The following is a 21259-nucleotide window of genomic DNA, read 5'->3' on the forward strand; positions in this document are numbered from 1 at the left end:
TCAATACAGTAGGCACTCCCAGAAGATTAGAAGTTTAGAGCCAGATTCCCATCAAATCCAATTGCAACAGCTGAACTCACCTCTACTGTGTGTTGCCTGTCAGCGTTTTGGCACAAGATGGGACACTGCCTTGTCCTTGTGTATCATCATGAAACCTTCATCTTTGTTTTCTTTGCTTAAAGAGGCTCCTCAGTGAATCAGTGTTGGCTGTTTGAGGGCACTCACCGATGCATCACTGGGGTTCGATTGGCTTGTTTTGCAGCTGCCGTGTAGATATTGAACATTAAATCTTAGCCATTATCAAATCCATAATCAGAGCTCTTATTCTCTGATCCTCTGCTATTAAAAGTCTATTCTTTGTGTTGAGAAAGAAAAGTCATGTCTCTGGGGCCAAGTTGCTTCTCCTCACTTTTAAATTTGACCTCAGTTGAAAGCTGTTGAGAAAAGACTGTGTAGTTTAGAGCAGCCAGGACGGAGGCTATCTGGCAGTTTGCACCATAAAATATCTGATTTTGAATATTAAGTTAAATAGAAGTGATTAACAATTCTGTAGTAGGGTTCAGAGAATTAATCTGCATAAAATTCCATAGAAAAGTCATAAATTTGTTATTTTTTTAAAATTAATAAATAAAATGATATAATTGTTGGATGCATAACTAGAAACCTAGGACTTTGTTTTAAGTAGCTTTTAAAAATTATTTCATGGGCCAAGTGATTAATTGATTCATTGGAAAAATAACAAAAATATCCACCTTAGTATACATAATTATTTTATCTGAAACTCAAACTACTGTTAAAATAATGTCACTACAAGGTCCACTTAATAGTTTTTGTGGAGCTTTTGATTGCACGATCACTGTTTCCAAAGTTGAGGGTGAGATTTTAGGGTGGGTTAATATCTAAAGGTCGGGATCCTAAACAAATGAAAACAAACGAAAACAGTGTGATGATGATTTCTTTTGTTTTCATGTGTTTAGTTCAGTTTGTGCTCACAAACTGGCAAAGGCAAAACTCAAACAGTCCAAAAAATTGTAAACAAAAGTCATGTGGTGAATATCATACATCATGGAGCACCGTCAGGTTCTGTTCATGTTGGTATTGATCTGGAGCACATATCAGCAGACTTAAGAGGACCCCACAAATGAATGTGTCCTAAGACAGCGGGTATTAAATAATTAATAATGTTAGTCCAGCTCTGTCTCCTGCCAGTAGACATTTTGGCAGCAAACACACTACCAGTTCACCAGTCACCAAAAAAGCAAGTAAAAAAGTATTTTAACCAATAAAATGACACATAAAATGATACACTTCTGTGATTGGTTTGAACTGTGTTCACACCAAGCCAAACAAACAACACCCAAGGAATAAACACTCAAGATGGACTAAACAAGGCTATAGTGAACCTGTCCTCAAGTTCAATAAAAGACTTAATTTTTTTATTCCCATGCTAACCTGCTGGGTGTAATAATTTCTCTTTTCCATGAATACACAGTATGTTGTACATAGTTTGTATGCAAATGTTACTTTAGGCTAAACAGATTGCAGGAGGTCTCTTATGTCCCACTGTGACGTCCGCTTTCTCTTGTATTCCCTCAACACCTTGCCTATAGATTACCACATGTCCTTCGCCCTCCTGTTTTGACCTTCCTCACATTGTTTATTCTCTTTTTCTTCTCAGAGGGATTCTGCGTTAACTTTGCTGATTGAGCAGACACAGTATTAGCTGTGAATGAAAAGCGGTTTATTATAGACTGAAGGGAATGCAGATAATGCTGGACATATGCATTTTCTATATATTATTCATGAATACATAGCTGCCTCGTCTTAATCACACCCACAGTACGTGCACTGTTCTCCTCAAAAAGGAGAGGAATAAATAAATATACGAATAATTGTGAAAGTCAGCAGGAAATGTCTCTTGATTTTTGTCCCAAGTTTAGCAGCGCCCTCCGTTTGACTGAAGTAACGGTAGCACATTTTGTTTGTTTATACTGTTGGCTGTGTCACTTCCCTGCTGACTAAAGTGGACACCGGACTCTGTTTGAATTTACATTACCTACCGGTTAATTAGTATTACACTCATGCTCGGGGTGGAATGCTAAAACGGCAGAAATCCTTGTTAGATCATCAAAATAGAGTCAGCTTTAAGAGAGATCCGCTTTTTGAGGCTATTTAAATATAGAGTGGAGGAGAGATGTTTTTGGCTGCCAAACAGGCTTGTGTTTTTTAAGATGTATGACCCGCAGCTGATTTTCCCTTGTGTCCAATATGGGGATACAACTGTGGTTGGCTTAGTAATCAAGATACTCTCCAGAAAACATATGGGATTAACCCAGTTTTAGTTTGAATTTCAAAGGTTCCAAAAGAGGATAAAGCCCATGAGAATGATCATGAATGTCACATTTCTTTGCTGTTTGAAGGGAATGCTTTTTTTGGGGGGGGAGCAGTGATGGATGTTGCAGTATAAACTTTAATCTTCGTCCAGCTTGTGCTGAGGCCCTGTACACAGAAAAAGCTTGACAAACCCTTGCACACACAGTACGCATTTATTCACACATTAAATTGGCCGGTATGCGTCAAACGAATTGGAGGGGGCTACAATGTTTTGTAATGTTTGGAAACCAGCAATATAACAAGCCGTGTCACGCTGCAAGTAAGCACAAGTGAGAAAGAAGGCAGAAATTGAACTTCTCTCTCAAGCTCTGCTTTTTATTCTCCACACAAATACTTCCATCACTTTCTGTGTGAACAAACAAATGCAACACCATGAACGCCTCAGAAAAAAGGTTGTCCAAAAATGAGCAATTCATAGTGCCCCTCACCCTCCACCCCCCTACACACACTCTCTGTTACAACAGGCTTTTTGTTTGCTTTTTTCTCCCACTTTTGAGTATGACTGGTCAGAACAACTACAAAGACTTTGGTCCTCAGACAGACTGATGACATGTTGTATGAACTACTTTGTTTTGAGCTCATTAGAAGATGCACCAATCTGTTTTTTCAGTTGCAATCTGACTCCAATACTTGAATATGGATATCTGCCAATACCAATACTATACCACTCTTCTGGTACTTTATATATTAGTGGCACTATTTGTGTTATTTGTAAGATTACTGGCTGAAATGAAACTTCAGTTTAGATGTGAAAGGTTCTGTGTTAGTTGAATGCACATTCAGTCAGAGTTTTTTTCACATCTGGAAAGCTTGTGTTGTTTGTGCAATGTAACTTGTGTAATGGCATCATCCAGCCATTATGGGGTGCTGTCAGGGTGTGGTTTGTGACATTCATATGTGCTGCAGTTAACTCAACTTTTCAAAACCCGACATAGACAATACTTGCTGCAGTATTATGACATACAAAGCTGGTGAGCTGTGTCCAAATTTCTTACCAACATGCTGTTCATCAGGGTACAACAGCATGTGAGATTGATTAGTATGTCCGAAACCTATGTGGGAAAAGTACTGAAAAGCCCAGCCAAGATGTTGGTAGTTGTCATTTTTGTGCTGTTTTATCGTTACACTCTGAGTGAGGTGGGTAGTATGTCCGTGAATGTTCTCATTTGTCCAGGTCATTGTAATCTCAAGAAAAGATTAAATCAGAGGCAACTGGCCTTGTTTATATGTCTCTGAAAATGTTTCGCCTCTCATCCAAGAAGCTTCATCAGTTTAAGCTAAACGGTGGGAACCCAGGTATTCAACCTCTGTGGATGTGTTCACAAGGCCATAGATGTTAATGGATCATTGGTGTGTGGGGTTTGGTAATGACAATGCATGGAGTCTACTTCAGACTTCAGCTTCTTGGATGAGAGGTGAAACATCTTCAAAGACATATAAACAAGTCCAGTTGCCTTCAATTTAATCTTTTCCTGAGAGGTGGGTAATAAATTTCTTCACATTCCATTTTTTTGCTAATGCGGAGTAGATCTGAAAAGCGCTATTCATCCCTCAAGTCGTGCTTTGTATCATACAGTTAATAAATAAAAGACACATGAAGTTGCAGAATTAAGATTTGGAACATGCATCAGTGATGTGATAGCCAATGAGTGACTTGTGTCAGTGTTGGGCCCCAATACCAATACTGGATCGGATCGGTCCCGTCTCTAGAGCTTACCCCTGCTTTAGAGTCCTCTCTGCAATGGTATTCAGTTAACACAAACTCATCCTATATCTGAGAGATCTAAATGAATTTGCGAGTGGAACACCAGTGGAAGTGTGGAAGGCTTTTATTAAAAAGACGCCTATTTGACTTTTCCTTTTATGGCTCCTTTTTAATGGCACTCTTGCCACAGCCTGTGGTCTCAGTCACGCTGCTCCGTCTGCCTAACGTGGTTTTCATTCACCACTAAAACCAACAAACTACCACCAGCACATGTTCAAATACCCCATGAAATATAGGAGGTCCCTTTTTATGCCCTTGTTAGCTTATTATGTGCACTGCGGATAAATGGAGAGTGGGCCACAGTGAGAGTACAGGGCAACCACCATCGCTGAGTTTTTGAAGTTGTAAGAAACGCAGGTGTGGCGGCGCAGGAGTCATTTCTGAATTTGATCTTCCAAGAAGAGAAATATCAAACATCAGTTTTACTTATTCTCATCTGTGTTTTGTCCTCTTTATTTTCAAGTTGTCTGTAACACGGCATCATTGTAAATGAGGGCAACCTCAATGGTTCTTTGAGCCTAAATAAAGGTTTGAAATGAAATGAAATGAAAAACTTTGAAGAGACAGGGTGCTTGAAAATGAAGACATCTCCAGCCCGGAGGAGAGAGCGAAGAAGAGCAAACAAAGTATGTCAGACTGTTCAGTGCTCCACTGAACTCTCGGTGTACCCCGCATGACGCTTCACATGCAGACAAACAGATGCTTTACGTAGTATCTCAAGGGATTGTGGAACAGGGGTAGACCTTACAGACGTACAGTAAATAGAGACGCCGCATGCCTGCTCTCTCAGTCTTCCTTTGGTGATAGCAGGAGTGTGAACCCTCAAACAACCTCTCTACTCTGTCTTCACAGCTCCTCGCTGGGTTTGTAACATTTATTGGGCTTCACAGGAAGCCTGCTAGGCCCGCTGCAACACAGTCATGCTCAGTGAGGCCGTGGGAGCATTAGGGACATCCTCAGTCATCTGTGGGAGAAAAGGGAGGAGAGCTGAGGGAGCGAAGGGAATTGTGACTGAGATTCCCACATTCTCCTTGAAGCCACGGATCCGGTTTATTATATTTCTTCTTATACTATATATATATATGTATGTATGTATGTATACATCCCATTCTGTTTTGCTCCCCAATGAGCAGTCTTTTAAGAGCTCATCAGCGTAATTGGCTTCTAACTTTGCTAATTTCACTTCAGAAAGAGTTTAAACGAGGAGTAAAGTGATGCGTTAAAGAGAGAAACTAAAGCAGAGGAGGAAACAGAGAAAAGCAGCCATGTGTGGCACCAGTTTTTTTAGTTACACTTTTAGAAATTAAGGTGCAAACTAGAACCATGAAGGATTTTCTGGCTTGTTTCCGTAGCAGAATCCATTTTAGTATAAAGATTTCACTTGGAACTCTTTCAGAGAGCTGTACTTAGAACCCAACATAAAGGGTTACGTCTAGAGCCATCTGTAAAAACCGAGCACCCTTGTATTTTCCGAGGGTATTATCGAGAACCGACCCAGGAGGAATGGATGAAAGATTTTCTCAAGGATTTCAACAATCCTTGAAGAACTTATACAAGTTGTACAAGAACCCTTAATGAACCCTTTTTTTCAGAAGGGTTCTCAGCAGCACAGGCCCTTCATGAAGAACCCTCTCTAAGAGTGGACAATATGAAGTGAAAGAGGAAACAACAAAAACAAGAAGTGGAAAGGACAATTTTCATCCTGAGTGTCTGGAGATATAGTAAAGGCTGAGCTCTGTATATACTGCGTGAGAGCATCTATTATTGAAGCTCTGTCTGTGGCTGTGGTCCTTTTGCAGTAGCCCTTTGGGGGACAGCACAGCTCATCTCAGGCTTCCCTGCCTTTGTTCCTGTCTTTTTTTTTCTGCCTAAAGCATTTTTGGTGTGCTGGAATTATTGAGGATTTTGCAGAGCAGCTTTGACATATATCACTGACCTCTTTGTATGCATGTCAGTTGAACAAAATCTACTGTATAAGCATCTGTGATGTTTGGGGTGTGATATTAATGTGTTTATCTGTTCTGATGAGTTTTTTTTTGTTTGTTTGGTTTTTTTTTACAGGAAGTAATCCAGACGAGCCTGAACAACGACGGGATGCACCCAAATCAGAACGCTATGGGACCACCGTTCCTCTGCTGCTGAAGGGCAAGGAGCGCAGACCTCTCTGCCAGCTCACGGCCGGGGTAAATACTCACAAGGCCACTCAGCAGCACTAGTTTCATGCTAATAAGCTGGCTTCAAAGTACAAAGCTCAGCCAAGTACAGATGTCTGGCTTTTTGTTTGACATAACCATATGATTCCCTCCCCTGTTGCCTGTTTTCCCTGCTTGCTTGATTTTCCTCAGCAGAAAGTCCCATCCTCAGCTCTGTTTATCCTGTTGTGGTTTCTCTCCTCGCTAGCTCCCACTCCTTTGTTTTAAATGTGTCCTCTTTTGTTTGTCGGATACGAGCCTGCCCCGTAGGCAATACATGCTGCGAAATTACTCCTGAAACTTGTCAGCCTTTCAGCGGTTTTACAAGTCAGCAGTACACAAACCTGACACCGTGAGAAAGATTGAAGAGCATGAAGCTGCCTTGTCACACCTTGTGGATTCTGTTCTCTCCTGCACCATAAGATGTATGATAGATGCACATATATACAGCAACAGCCGTGGCCAGGGGCATTATTCTTTTGAGTTGTCCGTCCATTTGTCACTTTCTTGTGAATGCAGTATCTCATGCCTTGATGAAATTTCTTCAACCTTGACACAAATGTCCACTTGGACTCAAAGATGAACTGACTGGATTTTGGAGGTCAAAGGTCAAGGTCACAGTGACATCATGATGGCCTCTGTACTCCTCATCAAACATGTCAATATAATGATGACCTCCATTTTGCTCCCAGTATATAGATTTAACATCTTATATTAAATTCTTTAATAGTCTTCACTAGACAGACAGACATGGATGTAAACTTTAAAAGTTGACAGTCAGATCATTCCTCTCTGGACTCTCAACTTGTGTTCTCAGGCAGGGAAAATCAGTCTTTCCCACCTACCACAGTTGGAAAAAAATATGTTTGAAATCCGGCATCCCCCACCACAACTTAAGGAAACTTTTCCAGAGGAGGGAAATGCGTAGGTGTTGAGAGCTCCCCAAGCAATCAGCCATTTTTTTTTCCTGGTGTATATCAGTCACCATCTGAAAGAGATGTTATTTCTAGCCGTATACTCCTCCGTCAAAGTCAGTGAGTAGGAGAAGGGCAGAGATGTTAATTACATGAATTGTTTATCACCAACATGTCACACATAGGCATGAGGGGAGAAAAGGCACTTTAGGCTTTATGGGGTTAATTAAGCTCCCTGTGAGATATGTTTAACCCCCAGCTACAGCTGGCATAAGGCTTTTTTTTGTTGAGGAGATGCAGTGGTTTTACTGTAGGCTATCTACAAACTGACCCTTTCCAAATTAAACTGACCGCTAAGGCAGCTTGTGATTGTCTTATTGCAGTAAGACTTAAACCTTCCCGGATAACAGATTTATATAGCTGCTCCTTGTGCCAATAGTGGGTTATCAAGCAGTCGTAAAGAATTGCAGAGTCATTACTTACAGTGACATCCACTCTCCACACACACAGACACACACACACACACACACACACACACACACACACACTCTCACATCCACACCTACACACAGAGACACGCTGACTCTCAGACAGAGCTGCAGACTGGCTGGCCTGAAGGCATTGGTCAGCAGACAGTACGTCTGAAATATGAACTAATGATAAATGCGTCTTTGTCTATTCTTCACTAGTGAAAATGTATTTTTTTGCCTTTATCTTGTTTTTTCTGCTAATGTTATGAGAATGGTCTGACGACACCGTGGGCCTCAGGCATCAAGAAACTTTACTCGTGTCTGTTTGCTGTCTTCTGCTTCTTTCCTGCCGCAAGGGCACTTCCTCACTCATATAACAACAATTTCCTGAAAGGCATCAAGTCAGTGTAGAGCTGTTTGTTGGGAAATTGCCATTTTGAGACTTGATTTAGGATTTAACGTCAAAATGACATTTGACATTGTGAGTGAAATCTTCCGTATCACCTTCATTTCCTGGGTTCATGCAGCCATAAATCAGTGGCACCAAAAAACCTCACATCATATAGTCATCACAGTTGTTCCTATAATAAAATACAGTTTTTCTGCCAAAGGAAGCGGTTGTTCCGTTTGTATTAGTAGTAACTTAATACAGCTCTAATGTGGTGTAAAGAGAGTGAACAATAAACAGTGAGACTGTTATCAATAGGTTGTAGGGAGGTAATTTTAAGCCAGTGTGGGAATGGTTGACTGCCACTAACAATAAGAAACTACTATATAGAGAAGTCTCTGGGTTTGGTTCACTTCAGTACATGGCTTAAAACAAATCAAACAGGCAATCATGAGTAATCTTATTACCTCATCTTTGGCACTGCCCTTTAAATACTTTTATTCTTTTCATCTCTGTACTTTTGTGGCATATTTAAGTATTGTGTTGTATTACTTGTTCGAGCACTGTACTGACTACATCAGGAACTAATTTGCTTTACACAGCAGTTACTTTCGACCAAGTAATTTCATGTATCACTCAGCTTCATAGGTTAGTTAACAGGAAATGTTGTTTTTTCTATTATTATTTAGCCTATTAATATCTGTCACCTGCTTTCTTTGATAATAGCTGGTGAGAGAGATCGAAATAATAGACTGAATGACAAGGTAATGATAAAAGTAAATTTATTTAAAAAAGCCTGACTTTATCCCACAAGTGACTGTAGTGTCCAGATGTTAACTTATCCACATTACACAAGCTTGGTAAAAAAGTTTCACAGCATTGTGTTGGGTGCAAAAACTGAAGACAAAATTCGAAACCTTCCCAAAATGAATGCTGACCATTTTGCTTTGCTTGTTACTCACACAACCTTTGGTCGTAGTGTGCCGTAGGTGTAGCCAGTAAAAAGATGCATTCCTCTCTGAATTGCTTTTAGACATCCGTCTCAAAAATGTAAACATTCAGTCTGTTAAGAAGAGCTGAATACAATCTTGAAGCAGTTTTATGGATCCACAGACAACTAAAGGAGAGCTCTACTGCAGTAACATGTTTACCTACACAAAATAGCTATAAAGCTAACATTAGTGTGCAGGAACATGCTTGTGTTGCTTGGCAGCAGTTCAGTCCCAGTCCTGCTGTGAAACTATTTGTGTTGACAGAGTCAAAGTAATGATTAGGTAAACAAAGGAAGCCTAATCTTTTGTCACTTGTTAACTAATGAATGGTACTTGTAAAACTGTGGCCTCACGCCTCTGGCAGCATCACAGCTGTGCTGATATTCAGTACAACAGCACAACCTCGAGTGTGATATTGCTTAGATTACCTGCCCTGGGACTATGGATGACAATTAGTCTCTTATCACATTTATGGTGTATTGTAAATTGCAGTGTTGATTAATGTGCACTGTCTCTGGTGAATAAATAAATAATTAAATGAAATGTAATCATTAAATGTGAAAAGCTATTGCAGAAAAATGATTTAATGAAAATCGTGAGGATTATAACCTTAAAGACACACTACAGACAGACAGCTGATTGGTTAAATTGTGAAACTAGTCCGTTGTACCTACTTTCATGTCAAGCACAGACTTGGGAAGTATAGGATGTAGATGTTTTCTTCCTGTTCTGCTATTACTGTTGTGCCCTGTCACATCCTGTCCTGTATACAGCCTGCAAAGTGAGGCAAATCTTCACACAGACGCTGACACAGACGCTGATCCACAGGCAGGATGGGTGAGATCCGGACGCCACCTCAACACTCACATCATCTTTTTGTGTTTCAGAGTTATCCTGCGTCACTCCAGCTGCTGGTACAAGCGGAAGGTGAACAGCTGACCCTGTTACTGGAGAAAAATGAGTGAGTTTGCCTCTGATTCATTTTAATTCTCTTTCCACACTCACTGCAATACAGGAAACTTGATATTTATTATGTTAATCACAGCCAATAGATAAACCCATGCTGCCAGCTATGGCTGGCTGGAGTTATAGATGCAAGAGGAGGAGAAGTTGTATGGGTCTGGGCTGTGATATAGTGTATTCAAGGAGGGAGAAAATAATATGTCCCCCAGTGATTGGACTCTTTTATGGTTCAGTCTCTCTGAAGGGCCAAGAGATGAAAGCTGATAAAGAATATAAGGCAGATGAGAGCTCTGAGGACATGCTTGTCCTCCCCTCCTTTGCTTTCTCTCTCCTCTCATCACTCCACTCCCTTCCAGGCTGCGGAAAATAACAGTGAACTATGAAACGAGGGGTGGGGTTCATTTGGAGTTTATAAATATGTAGATACACGCCAAACTGCTTCTTATAGGGAGGAAAGACTGCTGTAAAGCCAGAAGAAAAAACGCCATAAAGGCCAGGTTTCATGTCAAGGGAAATTTACAATCTCAGAGAATGATGGCATCGCTGTCTCAGGTCTTGTTTCTGCCAATGTTTCTTATTCAGAGGGAGTGGAGGCATAATATTTTACCCTGCTGCTCTGGGATACAGATATTGACACTGGAGTGATGGACTTGGTCCACAACTGGTCAGACCTCATCACTGGTAACTCTAAAACAAACACAAATCGCACTGCAGAGAATTTCTGGCTGTTTCCCCTTTTCACACTGCAGAACCTCAGTGGGAGTTTGAAAGTGAAAAACAACTCCTGTTGTCAAAGTTAGAAAATGAAACTGCTAATATTAAAGGACTAATACGTAGCCTTACACTGTCACATCCAAAAATGAGTACTGCAGTCCAAATATTGAGTTGGAGCCATTAAATAGGTTGAAATCATATTAAATATACAATCAGCTGTATGGTTGAAGCAATGGCGAGTCCTACACTGTAAGTAGATCTGTTGCTTATAACTGTCAGTTGTCTATCAATATAAATCTAAGCCTGTTATCCCGAAAACAAACGTCCACTGCTACAAAAAATACATTCAGGAGTTTGACTTCATTGACTTTCCTGACTTCATTAGCATATTGCTCATTTTAACTGTTATAAACATCTACTTCTTTTAAAATATTATTAAATATTCTAATACGAACATTATGCATTGCAACATACAACATTACCATGGTTATGGTATTGTTGGCAGAGTAGCGAATATTTCAGCTTAACATGTTTCCTTAACCTGCTAAATTTCCTTTCTCTGGTGACATATCATGGATGTTTTATGCTTTTTTACAATAAATATATTACAGATTTCTCCATTTAATTATTGTACATCTAACATATATTAGCCAAAAACTAAAACGTAAACTATTAGAAAGATTTAAACTGTTGAACAAATAACTTATGAAGCACCTCTGCCACTGTCTTATTTCCCCTTGCCCATAACTCAAGGTGTCCTGCCAGCACAGTTCTAATTACTCCCCAAACAAACTAAAAACACCCTGCAAACATAATGTCCCTGTCCAGAAATTACACACTCCCTAGAAAAACTGTCTGTCCCGCCTGACCTTTCCAGTCCTCGCTCTCTGTGTCACCTCTGGTGACCTCAGCATCAGCTGTGAGTCATCCGTCACCAGCCCGAGGCCTGGGAGCATGCTGCCATTCCCATCCGGCCTGTTCCCTGTCAGGCCAGATGTGTCCTCTGATACCGCTTCACCAGTTCAGCCAACTCAGAACAGGTGGTCACTGACCTCTATGTGGGTCTGTTTTGTCGAGGCTATAACCGTTCAGTCTGGGGCAGAAGGGACAGATGAGGACGCTTGACAGGAAAATGCAAAGGATGGAGGGGATGCTTTGAAGTTATATTTGGTATCTGGCAACACTGAGTTTTACTCCAGTGTCTAAATTTTCCTATATTTACATATATTGTGCACTTCGAGAACATTTAAATTAGTTGACCAGTGTTGCTGAAATATGCGTCATAGTCGAATTGGTCAGCTTTACAAAAAATGGTTCATTTTAGGGTTTGAATATCACTTTTTCTTCATCTCCAGCAGGAACAAAATATAGAGTCAAAAGACAATTTTCATACTAACAGCACTTTTGAGGTGTGGTTCACAAATGTCTCTTTTTTTTTTTTTTTACCTAAAGCTGCACTCCTGGCGTCACATGCTGACGCACACTGTCAGTGTGGATATCTTCATATTCTCCTTCATATTCCTCATTTTTATTTTTTCATGCGTATGTGTAGTGCCGCAGGGCAGCATGGAATAGGCTTGCATTTTAATAGAGCTCAATGGGGGCCTCAGCAGTCACGTTTTACTGATTCTGATCCATGAAAAATTGCCTTGGAATGGATATTGAATTTGAGCATCGGTATGGGATGTTCCTATAGCAACAGCACAGTCTCACCATATATAAAAAGCCATACTGTATGTAGAATATTTTAATTAAACCTTATTCTTAATTCTAGTCCAAATCATGACAATCTGAAGAGAAATTAACAGGAAACATGCGTGAAATTCTGTCCAACATATCGCACGGTTGTCTGTTTCATGTAATGGTCTAAAATAGGATCTAATGTTTGCTTGACTCAGTGTAAGCATCATGTTGCTTAGAAGAATCATTGCAAAAAGCAGGTCAGGAACATATAAGCAATACAGTGTGGAATGTATTTTAAGTCTGTGCCTGCAACAATTATTTTCATTATCGATTCATCTGTTGCTGATTTTTAATTTATTAGTTCTTTGGTCCATAAAATGTCACACAATGGTGAAAAGCCAAGGGTGACACCCTCAAATGTCTTGCTTTGTCCACAACCTAAAGATATTCAGTTTGCTGTCATGAAAGACTAAAGAACCCAGAAAAGAAATTGAGGATCTTAAACACAGAGAATATGGATATTTTTCTCAAAAAATGACTCAGAACGATTGCTCAGTTATCAAAATAATTGTCAGTCACTGGTGGACTCAGCTAAGGCTACATAAGTGCCCTCTTTGATGCCCATGTGGCAGATAAAATGTGATAAATACCCTCTTGAGAGGCCCAGTATCCAAGGCAGTGTGATAAAGTGCCTTCTAGAGTTTCCTTCAAGCAGACGAAATGTGATGAAGAGCCTTTAAGAGTCTTCTTACGGTGGACAAAAAAAGGATAAATCCATCACATCTTTCGGTGCACTGGTGCCCCACCACATGCAGCTGGTGCCCTTCTTTTTTCATTATTTTCACCCCTGCCCCTCAGACAGCCTGAGTCCGCCACTGTTGGCGATTAATTTCAGGGTTGACAACTAATCAATTAATTGACTAATCACAGCAGCTCTATTTCAGCTTTAACGTCATGTGTGAAAGTGGTGAAAATATTGGAAGGTTTAGAGATGAATGATTGCAGAGTTTAATAAAAAAGGAACAAACAACCATTAAGTACTGCTGTTGTGGACGTGAATATATCTGAATGCAGAGAACTCAAGAGCTTAGTTAGTGGTGCTCTTTGTGCTGAGTTATGGCAGGTTTTCTGTGAAGGCTCATCCTTTTTTGCTCGAATCTGCTGAGCCTGTGCAGTTTGCTCATTTGGCACTGCTACAGAGCACACCTGTTCCAAGGCCAGTGTGAAATGATCTCAGTCCTCACCAATATAAACACGCTACCAGATCCAATTAATAAACTGCTGTTTGTTAGCCGCTTGGCCCTGTCCCAGGGAAACTTGGCTACTGCAAGACAAGTACAGATCTACCCGGAGTGAAATCAGTGGGGTCTGATGTGTGTGTGTGTGTGTGTGTCTGTGTGTTTGGGGGGGGTCTGTGTACACCATTTAAATTTTGTGTTCTTTTCACGAACAGCTAAGCTTGAACTGTATTTTATCTCCAGGGGTGGTAAAGGCCACTTCTTTTTTATCGTGCCAGCCACTGGGATCACGCCGTCTGAATGAAAAATGCACTGCCTCTGCATTTCATAGAATAAATTTTGTGTCACTTTTACAAAATCACCAACAATGTATCACAGTTATGAGAAGGAGAGCCCTGCAAACCTCAGGTCAAAATGTTCCTGTTTGAGCCAAAAAAAAAAGTCAGTTCAGTGTTAATGTTCTTTTGCCCCCATTGTTAGTTTTGATTTTGATTTTTGTCAGCTCTGCAGCACATTGGAACATGACTTAAACCAGCCTTTCTGCTTGATTTCAATTGCAACAGTCATATGTGCCATTTCATGTTAGCTTCTTTGTCTCACATGCCAGTTCATTTAAAATAAGTAGCTTAACATGGTTAAAAGGGAGAAAATGTTTTCCCATTACTCTGTCATGTTTCTTTTTTAATCTTAAGAGCAATGTGTCATATACAATATTTAGGGCTTGATGTGTTGTACGGTGCAAACAGAGCTGGACAGACATGCAGACTTGTGCCAGCAGCGCCTGCTTTGATGTATAGCATTGATCAATGGCACAGTTGGCCAGCTTCAAATGATTAATGGTGGTCGTATGGGACATTCCACATTAGTCTTGATTAAAGACTTCAATAGCACTGTCTGGGGGACCAAGGTGCTCGTGTGTGTGTTTGTGTGTGTGTGTGTGCGTGTGTGTGTGTGTGTGAGAGAGAGAGAGAGAGAAAGACAGAGAGAAAGAAGTATCAAAGATGTACCAGCTTGGCTAAAGTTTTGTACATTTGGTATTATATTCCTTGTTTCTAAGTCCCGGTGTTGTTTGATTTATCTCATTTAAAGAGATATGAACAGCGGCCAGTTTGGCCACAAGTGACAATAGTGGGATAGAGGTTATTATTAATACATCCTCCAACAGGAAGAGAAGAGTCATTAAGTTTTCATTTGTTAGAGGAAATTTGTTAATACTTCTTTCAAAAGTAATGTTGTCTCACTTTGACAAGGTAACAAAGTGCTCAGATGTTACATGTTTAAAAACAAAAATGCCTTATTAAAATTGTTTAACAGGCTTATGAATCTAACCAGACATTTGATACAAGCTTTGTGGAGTTTTTCAGTACTGTCAGTTCTATAGTGAATAACATAAGAGTACAAATGTAACTTTTAAGAAAATTAATACATGAACAGAAAGACTTCATGACAAGTTTTTTTTCTAAACAAAAGATTTGAGAGACCAGAAAAGAAACTCTGAGTGCTACCTAGTCTGTGAGTCAACATTTAAAAGTGTGTTTGTACTTGTTTTCTATTGGTTTTTGGCAGCTTCTGAGCAACTTGAAATTGCAAGAGGTCACTAGCTAACCTTTTTTTATTAGCAACTGCTACATGACATACCCACATCTGGACATCAGGGTCATGTGTTTCAAAGTCTGCACCAGGAAAACAAAAAGTGTTTGAATATATATCTCTTCAGTACAACAATCGGCATACGACTATTTAGGTCAATAGTTTATTTTAGACTGTATGATAAATATCAGACAGAGTTTCCAGGTCTGAAACATGAAGTCCAATTGTATGTATTTGTATTGCAAAGTGCTGCTACTCAGTTGAATAATCAAACTTCAGTAAACAGTTTTCTAATGAGTTTATGGTCTTATAGAAAAGGGGTTCTCCATACATCTTTCAGCAAAATTGTGGCTGAAACTGCGACAAACTCAAAGAAACAAAAAGGGCTGGAGCACAACCGATCAATTTACAGGCAACAAACAGCCTGCCCCATGTCTGTGTTCAGCCTGACTCTGATGAAGACACAGTAGTATTGAAACATTAGTCTGTTTGCACTATTAAACCTGTGAATTGATCATTTGTGCTCCAGCCTTTTAGCTTATTTGAGTTCATGGTCTCAATCTGTAATTTCAAGTCTTCAATGCAGCATGGTATTCATTTTGTAAATTATGGTGCCATTTAGAGTGAAATAGGCCATAAAGCAGTGTATGCTTTGGATTGTGGCTGCCTTGTGATTGTGAGTGATTGATCATCCAGCGTGACAGACAGGGCTCACAAAACTCAGATAAAAAAAACAGCGCTGATCGACTATGAGCCAAAGTTTTGTTACTGCATTGCCTATTTCTTGCCTCCAATATTATCAGAAACATAGTCTAGACGTATAATTTAACTGTATGAGAACTATCAGAAAGTTTATGACCAGACAGTCACAAACTTTGTGCCATATTTTTCCTGGTGAAGGGACGAGCCAAAACCAGTAACCAAAATGCAGTACTTCACCCACCAGCTCCACGTTCTCATCCAAATATAGTCACTTCTGTTTCCAAAAAAAACAAGATGGCAACGGCCAAAATTCCAAACTCAAGGCTCCAAAACGATAGCCCACAAATCCATGGGTGATGTCACAGTGGGTTTACACTTGGTTTATTCATACTGGTATGTCAGATTTATGCCATGCCTATTCTAAAAATACCATTGTTGTTGTGTAGCCACAGCCCATAATGATTTAATTGATTTATTTATTTTTGTTTGAACCGTTCCCACATGGAGTCGAATCAGATGGTGTGAATGATTCTAATTATTTTCGCTGTTAAAACTGAAAGAAAGAAATATGAAAACCCTACATCTATTTCAGAAAATCACACTAGAAATGCAAGTTTAACAAACACAACACAGCTACTATGAAAGATAGTAACTACAGTTCTTTTGAATTAAGAGGACATTAATCCTTAAAACTGTCACAGCTTTTATTTTAAAAGTTGAAGAGTCTTATTCAGCGGTCTGGATCTGTGATGTCTTGTTTTGAGTCTGTCAACCAATCAGAGGCTATGTTCCTGACTTGTCATGTGTGACAGCACTGATCCATAGATGTATTAACAGATCAGTGCACTGATCTCAAACACTTTGCACAATAGATTAACATAAGCTTGACCCTGCAAAATAAAATATGCGGTGATGGTGGTAATGAGCTCAACCCTGTGGTACGCATGACATGACCGCATTAATGTGGTATTGCTGTTATTGCCACCTCTAGTTAAAATGCAGACGCAGTAACTCTTAAATTTGTTTTTTCCTATCACAAATCTTTTGTATTCTTCAATAACTTTAAGGAACGCAAGACAATACAGTCATATTGGGTCACTTCAATCTTATTCAAGTGTGCTGTCTTTATTAAAATACTTTTTCAGCTTTTCTCCTTCAAACACAATGAGCTGGATGTGTTCATGCTCTAACTAGCTCTCTGCACAAGACCATGCATTTCCCAGTGAGAACATTTCCTTTCATTCTTCTGTGGCAGGAAAGAAAAGAGGAAAAGAGCCCACTTGGAACACATGGCCACATCTAAACAACATCATTATGTTTTTGACAAAAAAAAAAATAAATTCCCATAGCAACATCCTCAGTGCGTTTTCTGTGGGAAAGACGATTCACTCCTTTTCAATAACACAGCTGACAATGCCAAGATCTCTCTCGATGTGTGGTGCCACAGAGGAGGTATATTATTACCAAGTCAGGCCAGACAAAGAGAGATCCCAGGTTTCCTTTGCACTTTAATTGGATCTGTCAAGAGTGTGAGATAAGTTGAACTGTATATGACTCTGTCTTTCAGCATTACTATTTATGTGGAAAAGAATTGGCGGCTAGCTTAGTTGGCTGTCAACTCTGATGCCTAATTGGGATTGTAAAAGGAGCTTTTATATGTCTAACTAGTCAGTAATGATGGGTTTTCATGCAGGCTGAATAAACCCTTACTGACCCAGTGACCTGCATGAGGACAGGAAAAAGATGGATGCTTGATGTTGAACACTTTGGCAGTCTACCCACTTTACTTCCCGCACCAACTCTTCCATCACTCCCACTTCCCCGTTCCTGCACGTCTGTGATCAAGTTGTTGTCTTCCTGTCACATGTCTTGCTGCTTCTCTGTCTATATCCAGGTTCTTCTACTCTCCGTCTCTGCGCGTCTCTTCCTATCCCTTCCTCCCACGCTCTCCACATGCATGCTCATGTTTTTACTGAGCAGCTCTTCTGTCACCATGCAACCTGAGACCCTGTCAAACCCACCAGTGGGGAACATTGGACCTCAGGCTGCTGTTTGGTGCCAACACATGTGTACCCAAACTTTTGTGCCAAGACTCTGTGTGACTTTACTTTGGATGCCAAGGCATTTTGTTCTGCCTGTCACAATCAATTCATGCATTATTACAAGGTTAAACACCAGTCACCTACAAGCAAGGGGTTCCTATTAGCTGTTTCAGTGCACTTTACTTCTCTATGTGTGTCATCTGATTTCCTGTTATGATACAGTTTAGCAGGGAAAACTTGTGTCCAGTGTAGTTTAATATTTTTGCACACTGATTGCAAGGCAAGAAGAACAGGTTAGTCAGGCTGATAACAGTACTGCATGAAAAAACACTGCAGCCCAGCAGCACTGGGCAAACTAGAAGTCAAATGGACAAACAAAAGTATTCTAATGGCAGAAAAACGTTTCAGCTTCCATTTGTTTCCACACATGGTGCCAAGGGGTGTTACAAGGTGGAGTCACATCATACTAACAGCCAAGGACCAGGCTGGGACCCGGCAGGAATCTGCTATGGATCTGTAATGACCCTGTCACGGATCATTCTAGAAAATTCTTGGCAGTATCTGTATAGTCTAGGGGTGCCACAATTTTAATGTTAAATTCAAAAATCGATCAAAATAAGCTAAATCTAACTAAAATAGAAATCAAAGGCAGAATTGCATTGTTCCCAGTATTTTCAAACCGCTATCTGACACTTTATACCTTTATAGTCTTTTTAAAGAAGAATTTGAAAATGTAAATGAGTTGTCAGAGCATAAAACCAATGATCTGTTGATGTTTACAAATCAAGACTCAGTACTCTAACAATGACAGAGGCAACAGTGCTAAAAAATATGTTTGAATTGAAAGTCAAAACAAATGATGGATTTTGAGAATCATGACGCCTGTAGTATATTCAAAACATAAATACGAGTCTTTTTACTTCTCATGAGACTACTGTGTCAATGAAGAGAGGACTGGCAAAAAAGGAAAATGCAAGCCTGTCTGGAAAATAAGTTGTACATGTCTCAACTTCAGCTGCAACACAGTGGTACATCATTGCAACACACTGCATCGGCCTGTCAAATAATGCAATTATTCCTGGTAGATTACTTTTTTACATGAAGGGCACGTTTGCACTCTTGACCTGGTGATTGCTGCTGTAATTACTTTCCAGTTATACAATCCTTCCTCATTGTGATATAAACCGCTGTACCTCCTTTCAGTGTCTGATAAGCTTCAAAAGTCATTGATCTCTAACTGAAATCGTCCTTCCTGGATCATTTTTCATTGTCTCGCTGGTACCCTAAATATCAATTCCCACCCAAATAATACAAGGGTTTCATTCAGGTCATAGCAGTGACTTTAAGTCCTTTACCTGCTGCTGGCTTTTTATCAGGCTGAGAAACAAAATACTTTGGCAGTCGGATCCACTCCAGCTCCCCTTTAACACTGTGTGCACATGTGCAGAGACAACAGTCCCAGAACGAGCATCTCTGCTGGAAAGATGAGATGCGGAGCACACATTATAGGATGAGCCTTTACACATACTGTCTGTTTGAGTATTGATCTGATTGTGAATTTCACCTCTTTTCCCCCTGATGACATTGTGGCTGTAGGTTTTGTTAAGCTTAGAACACATAGTAATCGCATATTGCCTCCTGCCATCTTTAATTAGTTGGCTAAAGAGTTTGTGGATAAAGCAGAACGCCCTTGGGGAAAGTTGCCCGGTCTTGAAGGACAATAAGGGAAAAAAAAAAGAGAGAGAGCAGTCTTAGGTGTTGCTCAGGGAAAAGATTAGAGTGGTAGTTTTTTGACCAGTGGGATCAGAGCCAAGCATCAGAGCCAAGCGAGCTCAAAGTCTCTCATAGTCCTCGTTTTCTTCTCTTTAAGTCTCTCCCTATCTTAGGTTCACTTTCTCGCTTCTTTCTCTCCCTGCTTTCTTAAAAGCGTGATTAATTTTCCAGACCCCAGAGATCTCAGGGGAAGATCAGAGTTAAGCCAATTGTGCTTTGTTTTTTCCTTCTCGACCAAGCAGTAGTTTAAGTTGATTTGGCCATAAAGAAAATCACTTACCTCTAGCCTGTAATAAAGTGTCTGCATGACGTTACTCACATATTTATGTGATTATGGAGCTGGAATCAACTTGCTTATTAGAATGTGTTTACTACAATAGGTAACAGTTTATTTGAAGGGGTCATTAAACTGTCACAACCACATCATGACACCTTCATGATCATGAAGGAGTCTTTATGTCTGTTGTCATCAAGTGTAATTTGGTCAATTATGTAATTTTTAATGCGAAGCTGACATTGTTTGAGATGTCTTTGTTATGACAACCTGACATTAACCAAGACCAAAATGTTTGTTATGACAACTTCCCACTAACCAAGACAATATTACAAACAAAATGACATAATTGACTGAATGACAACAGTCTTAAACATCATCTCATGTTCATAACAGGTGTCGTGATAGGTTATGATAATGTAATTATAAGAGTCAGCAGATAAAGTCAAGAATTCTGGGGAATATTTTTGCCGAAATTACACATGTTCCAGTTATTGCCCTAATTTTGCTTTGAATGAAACAGTTAAATACATTAAAGCACTAATGCAGTAGTCAGCATATGGCATTATCTATTTGTTCAGTGCTACAGACCTATTTTTAGCGGCCTGCAGCAGTAGAGAGGATGGCGAGGCTGTTGTCACAGCACTTAGCCAGCGTGGTCATGTTTCTGCCTCTCTATCTTTCCGTATATGTTCATTTCTCATTCATGCGAGGGAACATTGAGTGGAACATCTCCCAATTTTAACTGCTTTTAACCTTACACATACTGTACAGAGAGTGGGTCACCTGTCAAGGGTGCTGGCTAGCAGAATAATTAGGATCCTGTGAGCATAAGCGCTTTTCTCTTTCGTTTTTCTGAGCACTTAACAGCGAGTGAGGGCCTCCAAATGAGAGCACAGAGGTGATGCATTTGCAGCCTTGTTCACAACCTCCTTAAAAAAGGCTGCAGCGTTTTTTTTATTTTAAATTAGACTCTGATATACTCAATATGGTGTCAGTGGAGTGAACTATTGCCTTGGTGTAGGTGAGCAGAAAATCTATTATCTGCGTTGGAGTTTTTGATGTGGTGGAGTGGGGCTACAGATGTTGATGATGCATAATATCCGTATTTATCATGGGCATCATTTATCTGCATCAGCAGGAAACACATCTTGAAGAACGTGGT

The 21259-nt window shown here is 40.0% G+C and overlaps 1 protein-coding gene across 1 annotated transcript in view; it reads left to right on the forward strand.

Moving 5' to 3' along the window:
- adam12b (ADAM metallopeptidase domain 12b) overlaps positions 1-21259 on the forward strand; it is a 113125-nt gene that overhangs the window by 14207 nt on the left and 77659 nt on the right. Inside the window, exons 2-3 of the mRNA XM_084735685.1 lie at positions 6221-6342; positions 10003-10076. Of these exons, the coding sequence (XP_084591811.1) occupies positions 6221-6342; positions 10003-10076 (196 nt within the window). The remainder of the gene's footprint in view (positions 1-6220; positions 6343-10002; positions 10077-21259) is intronic.

This window comes from Lutjanus erythropterus, chromosome 14 (genome assembly GCF_056507025.1).
Source record: "Lutjanus erythropterus isolate fLutEry1 chromosome 14, fLutEry1.hap2, whole genome shotgun sequence".
NCBI lineage: Eukaryota > Metazoa > Chordata > Actinopteri > Lutjaniformes > Lutjanidae > Lutjanus > Lutjanus erythropterus.